The 8396-nt window shown below is 58.8% G+C and overlaps 1 protein-coding gene across 1 annotated transcript in view; it reads right to left on the bottom strand.

Moving 5' to 3' along the window:
- LOC109530478 (titin-like) overlaps positions 1–8396 on the bottom strand; it is a 49755-nt gene that overhangs the window by 33505 nt on the left and 7854 nt on the right. The window contains exons 16-27 of the mRNA XM_019894300.1: positions 7776–8003; positions 6915–7159; positions 6545–6789; positions 6271–6435; positions 6033–6201; positions 3952–5648; positions 3264–3545; positions 2710–2976; positions 2250–2522; positions 1909–2172; positions 321–574; positions 126–276 (exon numbers count right to left, since the gene is read on the bottom strand). Coding sequence (XP_019749859.1) covers positions 126–276; positions 321–574; positions 1909–2172; positions 2250–2522; positions 2710–2976; positions 3264–3545; positions 3952–5648; positions 6033–6201; positions 6271–6435; positions 6545–6789; positions 6915–7159; positions 7776–8003 — 4240 coding nt within the window. The remainder of the gene's footprint in view (positions 1–125; positions 277–320; positions 575–1908; positions 2173–2249; positions 2523–2709; positions 2977–3263; positions 3546–3951; positions 5649–6032; positions 6202–6270; positions 6436–6544; positions 6790–6914; positions 7160–7775; positions 8004–8396) is intronic.

Raw genomic sequence — 8396 nt, 5'->3', positions numbered from 1 at the left:
GAAGAGGCTTCTTGATGGCGCCTCCTGGTGGCAGGAGATGACGTCAGCTCCGGCACCCCAACTTCTGCCGCGCGCGGACGTGCGAAACGCCAACCGAAGCCGGCTCCCGCGCGCATCGGTCATACCTGAGACGGTGAGCAAAGCGGCGCACGTCTTCTCGCCGGCGGCAAAGGTGAATTCGCCCTCTTCGTCCTTGGTGGCATTGAGGACGGTCAGAGTGTGCGATGTGCTTTTGGACTCCATCTTGAATTTGCCTCCCGCTTTGAGCGGCCGCCCCTTGACCGAAGCCGGCTCCCGCGCGCATCGGTCATACCTGAGACGGTGAGCAAAGCGGCGCACGTCTTCTCGCCGGCGGCAAAGGTGAATTCGCCCTCTTCGTCCTTGGTGGCATTGAGGACGGTCAGAGTGTGCGATGTGCTTTTGGACTCCATCTTGAATTTGCCTCCCGCTTTGAGCGGCCGCCCCTTGAAAGTCCAGAAGGCGTCGATGCCGGGGTGAGACACTTCCACTTCAAAAGTCACGTTCTCCGACTCCGCGCACGTCTCGTCCTTCATCCCGCTCACGATCTGGACAGCTGCGCACACAAAACAGTCCGGAGCGGCGAGATGACTATCGTCCGTGCATTTTCGATGCCGCTTCTCCGCCTCGGGGTCACACGTGCGAGACGGGGCCGATCGCGGCCGGCTTTGGGCAAGAGACGGGCTAGGCTTTGGACTTGGCCAGCCGGTCGCCTTCAGCTCGCAGGCTCGGCAGCGGCGAGCGTGACCGGAAGGGACGCATCATATTGGGAAGAAGCGGCGAAGGTCCCCCGGGGGATCTCCGCTAAGCCACGGCGAAATGTGAGCCGTCGGGAATTTCGGGAGATTTCCAAACGGTCGCTCCATTGTATCGTATTGCCGGCGGTGTTTGTCTCTGTGTGTGCGCAAAAGAAGCAGTGGTTGACCCGAAACGGCCTTGACCTCCATCGGGGCAGTCCGCCTCATATCTTAGCCTCGATGACAGCCCCGGACCGGTTAAAACCTCCCGTTTCCCTACTCTGCAGTAACGGAAGACGACACGCCCAGGATCTTAACGCCTAATTTCTTGAGCGCCAGTCCTAGTTGAACTCGGTTCATTTCTCAACTGAACAACCTTGAGCAGAAACAAGAGATCCGACCGATCACGCCCTTTCGGCAGCGGCTCCTCTTCCTCAACGATTTGTTGCATCGGTCAAGGCCCGCATCTCGATTTAGCGATCGCAGCCCGGGGCGCTTGTCATGGCCGCATTTTTCACAGGCCCGTTTCGGTCGGCGGAAACGTCGGCGCTGTTGGACGGTCCGCGGCTGGATGGACGGATGGCTCGCGGAGCCGACGAGGAGAGAGGAGCGTCGGTGCGTATTTGGAACTGGGAGTCGCCGCTTGGAATTGAAGCGGATTGACATGGGACACGAGACGTGTGCGCATTTTCAGCATGACGTCTGTGACCCACTGGTGAAAGGACACTTGGGGATTCTCTCCTCTTTCCTCAAGAACTGCTTCAAATGACAACAAGTGATGAGGGAAAAGCGGTGAAGATTGCACGACTGTCCGCGTCTAATGTGATGCGTTTGATTATTTTGTTCTTTTATGTTAACTGTTCTGTAAAGCGCTTTGTTCCCGCTGAAGCTGTTGTGAAAGCGCAATCGAAATAAAGATGGATTGCATGACGGGTATGCTCGCTTCACTTGAATTCAGAGCCAAAGTAACGGCAGGCCCGACAGAGGGGGAGCAAGCGTCAATTTGTCGAAAATCAACGAGGGAAGTCTTGAATACGAATGGCCAATCTACGTCAATGCCCGAATCGACGTCGTGACGTTTCGACCCGCCTCGCGAAGAACGAGAGTCAAAAGCAGTCCGTCGACGAGCGTGAGCCCGTTTCGCGCGACTTACTCTGCACGGACAATCCGCAGCCGGTGTCGGCCCGGCCGACCGCCAGCTTGTAGCGACCTTCGTCCGAGGCAAAGGTCCGACTGAAGACGAGGCGCTGCTTGGCTCCCTTGGCCACCATCTGGACCCGGTCGCCGGGCGTCATCCGTTCGCCATCGTGGTACCACGTGACCGAGCTGATGTCCTGAGCCGAGATTTTGGCCTCCAGAACGGTCTTGGTGCCTTCGACCGCGCTCGTGTCCTTCAGCGGGATGAGGATCCCGATCGCTGCGATGCGAGACGCCGGCGGCGCGTGATTAGGCAAAGCGCGTGAAGAACGGCGGCCAATCCGGCACGTTACTTACTGCGGATGGTCAGCTTGGCGGCGGTGGAGATCCCCTGAGTAGGAACTTCAAAGGAGTAGACGCCAAAGTCGTCCTCCCCGGCGTCCTCGATGACGAGTCTGTGGATCTGTTTGTCGATAACCACGCGCACGCGGTCCGAAACGGCCACGGCTTGGCCGTCCTTCGTCCAGGCGCCTTCGACGTTCCCTTGGGAAAACTTGACCTCCATCTGAGCAACGTCCCCCTCGCAGACGGTCAAATCGGCGAGAGGCTGCAGCAGGGTCACCGGGCGGTCTGAAACGGGAAACGTCTCAGAGGAAGCAAAGTACGGCGCATTCGTTTACGCCGACGAATAACATCAAGATCAATCCAAACGTTCCGGAGTTAACAGCCCTTTCCCGAAAACACTGACTGATTGTGTGAGGCGCTCGAGAACACCGTGGGTGCGTACCGGTCGGAAAGGAAAATCTCCCGGACTCACATTTCATCTTGAGGGAAGCGTGCATCTTCAAATCACCCACGGCGAAGGAGTATTGTCCCTGGTCGGCCTTGTTGACGTCTTTGACCGACAGGCTGTGGCGTCCGCGCCGTGACGAGATGACGTGCTTGTTGCTGGAGGACAGCCGCCGGGCCCCGAAGAACCAGGCCCCCTCGGCATCCTCGCGGGAAACCTCGCACTCGAACTCTCCGGAGTAGGTCTCGGGCACCTCCGCGTTCTCGAGGGCTTTCAGGATCTCCAGCGGGGCTCCTGTCGGGCCCACGTCAGATCGCGTTGCATTCACTTATCTAGCTCGGTGCGAGCGCGCAACAAGAAGCTCACGGCTCACATTTTTGGAAATCGCGCCATTCTCTCTTTTCACGGGACAACGCGAGACCCGCCGCGAGGGCGCAGCAAACCATCCGCGCTTAGCGCTGACGACTCGCAACGCCTCGCTTTTTTCAGTCTGGTCCCATGCCAAGATCCGCTCCCGCATCGCCGATGCAAAACAATGCAAAAGGCGTCCGCTCGCCGTGTCTGTCGGCGAGGCAACCCACCTTCCACGTTCAGCTTGCCGCTGGTTCTGACCAGTTGGTCGTCGACGACCACGCAGGAATATTCGCCGTCGTCTCGCGTTTCCAGCATGAGCACGGACAGCATGTGGGCTTTCCGGTCCGAGTGCATCCTGTACTTGTCTCCGGAGACGATCTCGCAGTTGTCCTTCAACCATTTGACCTTGACGAAGGGTTCGTTGGTTTCGCACTCAAAGGTGGCCATGGTGTCTTTCTCCTTGGCGTTGATGTCGTCCAACTTCTGCGTGAAGGCGACGACTTGTTTTGCTGCGCCGCCCAAAACAGAAGCTTTGCGTCATCGCGCGACACGGACCGAGCGTACAAAGCCATCAATTTACTTTGCGGCGCGCGCGATGCGATTTATGTCGAGCCTGAGGCGCGGCGCGCCGGCGGCTGATTTAATGTCTTTGCGGTCGGAAAGGCAGGCGCAAAGCGGGCGGAACCGCGACGGCGGCCGTCGCGAAAGCCGACAGAGAAGAACGGGATCCTTTCCGCTCGCGGGAGACCATTTTTGACAAAAGCCATTTGGCCCCATCGGGCGGCGACGCTCTGCACTTCCATTCCAACATATTGCGGAAACGAGGCACCCAAAACGGGGACTGTTCATTCAGCTCCTGACGACGCAGCATCAGGCAAGCGGAGCGGCGGGCGGCGGAGGTCGAGGCGGCATTACCTTGCACCAGGAGGAAAGCGTGGCTGGAGGTCTCGCCGGCAGAGTTGACGGCTTTGACCATGACGCTGGCCGAGTCTTCCGGGGTGACGTCTCGGATGACCAGCTCGCACAAATGGTCTTCGGGCCAGAACCAATAAAGCCGCTCGCTCTTCTCCAGTTGAACGCCGTTCTTGAACCACTGGCACTCGGGCTCCGGTTTGCCGACGACCCGGACCCTGAACTTGACCTCGTCCCCTCGCGCCGCCGTCTGACTGGAGATGCGCTCCAGGATTTTGGGAGCTTCCATGCTCGCCGAGAGCTTGACCCTTTCCGGTTTGAGTGGCTTGGCGGCGAGCCGGCCTCGCTCTTCCTCTTTCTTCCTCTCTTCCTCCTCCTTCTCCGCGGCTCGATGAAGGAGGTCTTCCTTTGTCTTCCTCAGAAGATCCTCATAGGATTCGTCTCGCTTGCGAGACTTGAGTTCCACGGCCGTGATGGACTCGAAATAGCCCTCTTCCGTGCGGCGCTTGAACTTGCTTCTCAGCTCCTCCGACTCCTCGGTGGCTTTTGCGTGAATAATCCTCTGGGCTTTCTTCAACTTGACGATCTCTCTCTGCCGACCGTCATCCGAGTCTCGCTCCACTTTCACCACCTCAAAGGGCATCCTTCCCGGTTCCGGCAGAGTCTCGGTCGCTTTGGGCTCAGGGACCCGACGAAGGTGCGTCCTGAAGTCCTCCCTCTGCTCGATCTCCAGCTTAACGGTGTGCTCGGTGGAGCCGAGGTTGTTGTCCGCAACCACCCTGACCTCGCCCGTGTCGTAGGACTTGACGTCCACGATCTCCAGGTAGTAGATGCCGTCGTAGCGCAGTCGGTAGCGCTTGCTCTTGCGGATGAGCTGTCCGTTGAGGTACCAGTTGACCTTGGGCGCGGGGTAACCGGTCACTCTGCAGCGGAATCGGGCGACGTCGCCTTCCAGCACCCGGGTCGGCTCCGGGAGGAGGACGATGTCCGGTTTGGTCTTTTCGGCGCGCTCGTCGGCGGCCACGCCCGCGGGCGCGCCCTCGTGGGCCACGCGCTCCATCTCCTCCATCCTGTGCGCGCCGATCCTTCCTTCGGGCAGCTGGCTCTCCTCCACCAGGCCCTTCTCGTCCTTGACGATGAGGGTGGCCGAATTCTGGTCCGCTCCGAACTTGTTGCTGGCCCTGCAGGTGATGACGCCGCTGTCGCGCGCGTACGCCACCTCGTAGTCCAGACTGCAGTAGCCAAATTCGTTGACCATGCGCAGGCGGTTGGCGGCCTCCAGGGGCTTGCCGTCGTGGAGCCACTCCACCGCCATGGTGGGGTCGCCGATGGGGGTCAGCCTGCACTCAAAGTGAGCGGGGCCGAACTTCTTCATCCGGACGGACGTCAGCTTCTTCTTGAATTGCGGCTTCTGCTGCTTCTCTTTGTCGTAAAGGTCTCCCTCCTCCCACTGCTCCTGGCCGTAGCGGAGGTGCAGGGGCTCCAGCTCGGGGGCGGCGATCTCTTTGGCCTTGTAGGTCCCTTTGGTGATGATCAGCTTCCTCTCGGGCTGCGGCTCGGGGTAGTCCGTCTCCACGTTGACTCTGCAGCGGGCGGTGTCCCGGCCGGCTTTGTTGATGGCCGTGGCCGTGTACCAGGCGCTGTCTGAAGCTGACGCCGACGGGATCCGGAACGTCGCTTCTCCTCTGGTTCCTTCGATCCTGGAACACAATTGTCAGGTCAAGCCGAGTTTTTTTTTTCCTTTGCGTTACTCGGGAAAGTCGCGCTGAGTGACGGCGAGCCGCTTGGATCCTCGGGTCTTGGAGCCCGCGACTTTGGGATGAACTGATTGTTTGCTCAACTTAAGTCTGACCTTGTGCAAACTTTCTTAATAGAACACGGTCAGCTGTTGAATACGTGAATACCTTTTGCACGTCTCGCTGTTTGGGAGCGCGGAGGAAAAGGGCAAACTTCCTGTTATCGTGCCTTTGAGTGAACTGACACTCCAAAGCCCAAAGTTTTCGTGAGGCGTCTAGATGTTCGGGGGGGTTTACAATGGAGAGCACAGCAACAAAACAGTTTTCAGGGAGTAAGGTCGAACCTACTCGATGTGCGGATGCTTGCGAGGCGTGACAATGTCGCTGTCTTTGAGCCAGACAATTTCCGGCAAGGGGTTCCCGATGGCTCTGACGGCCAGTTGCACCAAAGTTCCTTGTTTCACGCTGATGTTCCTCAGCCTGTCCGTGAACTGCGGGCGCAGCAAACTTTCTTTGGCTGGAAAACAAAAAACACTGAAGCGTCGACGACATCCAAAAGGAGGAAGAGACGAGCTCTTCTGTTTACCATCGACGGCGAGCGTGACTGAGATGGATGAGCGTCCGGCCCTGTTCTGAGAGACCACCGTCCACTCGCCCGAGTCACGCGGCATGGCCGGGGTGACGATCAGGGACTGAGTACCGTCCTCTTTAATCACAATCTTGTGGCTTTGATCGCTGGCCACCGGTTGTCCTGCGCAACAGAGCACACGCGCGCGCACGCGTCAAGTCCAAGACGTCGTCATCAGACAAGACCGACAAGCGCGACAGCGAGCGTTTGACGGGAAGAGCCTATGACTCACCGTTGTGGAACCAGTACGTGTCGGGCATGGGTCTGCCGACCACCTTCAGGTCAAATCTGGCGGTTTGCCCTTCGGAGCACTGACACGAGACGGGCTTCACGACGAAAACGGGCTTGTAGAGTCTGTCCAGCTGAGCCGCGTCCGTATCGACGAGCCTTCGGGCCAGAGAAGGTCCGGGAGAAGGACTGGGAGAGCGACTGAGGGGAGGGTCCGGCGAGTGGCTCGGTGACCGAGGCGACGTGGACCTTAACAGCAACAACGAGCAACACCGCAACGAGACGCCGTTGAAAGCTCGCGCGTGCGTTCAGGCCCCAACAACGCCGCAACGCCCGCTCCCTTTTCAGATTTCCGTCCGTCCGAAAAGGCTTACCGGATCCTCCGCGCGGCCGGCTGCCGCGCCGCGTACGCGTGGGGCGACGCGCTTCCGGAAGGTTCCACGTAGAGCTTCCCGGAGCTGACGGCGTTTCCCTTCACGTTGCTGGCCAAGGCGCTGTACACGCCCTCGTCCTCGGGGAGAACGGCGGCCAGTCGCAGGATGGCGCGTCCGTCCGGAAGAACTTCCTGCTGGTAGCGCCCGCCGGCGCCGATGCGCTGACCGTCTTTGAACCAGGCCATCTGTCAAAAGCACCTTTGGTTCCGTATCCGCAGTGGTTGAGGCGCTGTGCCCGAGGGATCTGCGATCGACGCTCGTGTCCACCTCGCTTGCTTATTTTTAATCTGTGCTCACGTGAGCACAGAGTCCAGTTTTGCCATTTCCAACTTCCACTTTTTAAAAACATCGGCAACAGACCGCTGACATCAACTTGGACATTTTGGTCAACGGAAACCCTTGAAAATGTGTTTTTTTCCCAACTGGTTTTTGAGAGCAGTTTTGTTTTTTCCGACCCCAATTTTCATTGGCAAAAACCCCAATAGGACGCTTCTGGGCCACAATAAACGCCAGTTCAGCCAAGCCATCATCCCATTTAGCAAATTTTCCCAACGGTGGACCCATGCCGAACTGGCCACACCAAAGCAGACTGAGGATTTTGGCCAATTTTTTTTTTCTGGCAAATCTTGCTCATTCGAGGAAGGAAGTCGGAATGACCGCCAACGTATCGCAATCATTCTTCATTGCCTGCTCCCGAATCAAAGGGATTTCTTGAGTGCAACTTTTTAGGAACTCTCTCGCTCCTCAGGTTGAAGTTTGCGATCCAAGCGGACCGCAGAAAAATGTCTTGGGGTCGCTCACCTTGGGCGCCGGCACTCCGAGCATCCTGCAGTGGAAGGTGACGCCCATTCCCTCCGCGATGCGGTAGTTCTTCACCAGCGTGTCAAAGGTGGGCGCCATGGCCTCGCGGTCTGCGCAAATCTCCGTCCGCTCGCCGTCCTCCGCCAGCAGCTCTTCGTAAGTGATCCTCAGGATGCTCAGCTCAATCTCCTCCATGATGCGCCGCTCGATGAGAGACAGCTGGAAATCCTGCGTGCCAAAATAGAGAAGAGAAAAAAAAGACGGTGAGGCCGTAGGAAAAACTCCCAGTGCAATTCATTTCACCGGACGACATTCGCGGGGGGGCCGTTCTTGAGGAGTACAGGACAGACACTTCTCCATCCGTTACCCAAGCGGCTTCCCCTCAGGAGGGTCGCAAGCGTGCCGGAGCCTCTTTCCCGGCTGTCGCGGGGCTGTAGGCGGGGTACACCCTCAACTGGTCGCCAGCCAACGGCGGGACAAAGTCGGGGCGGGACGAAGGCCGTCTGGCCGGCCTCGATCCGTCCGGCCAGACCGCTTGCTCCCTCACCCGCTCCCTGCTGCCGTCTCCACGGAAACCAGGACAATTCCCATGCGTCACCGATGAGGCGCGCCCACCCCCCC

The sequence above is a fragment of the Hippocampus comes genome, unplaced genomic scaffold (genome assembly GCF_001891065.2).
Source record: "Hippocampus comes isolate QL1 unplaced genomic scaffold, H_comes_QL1_v1.1 scaffold189, whole genome shotgun sequence".
NCBI lineage: Eukaryota > Metazoa > Chordata > Actinopteri > Syngnathiformes > Syngnathidae > Hippocampus > Hippocampus comes.
The sequence above is the reverse complement of the archived record's forward strand: the minus strand, read 5'-3'. Positions and strand labels throughout refer to the sequence as shown.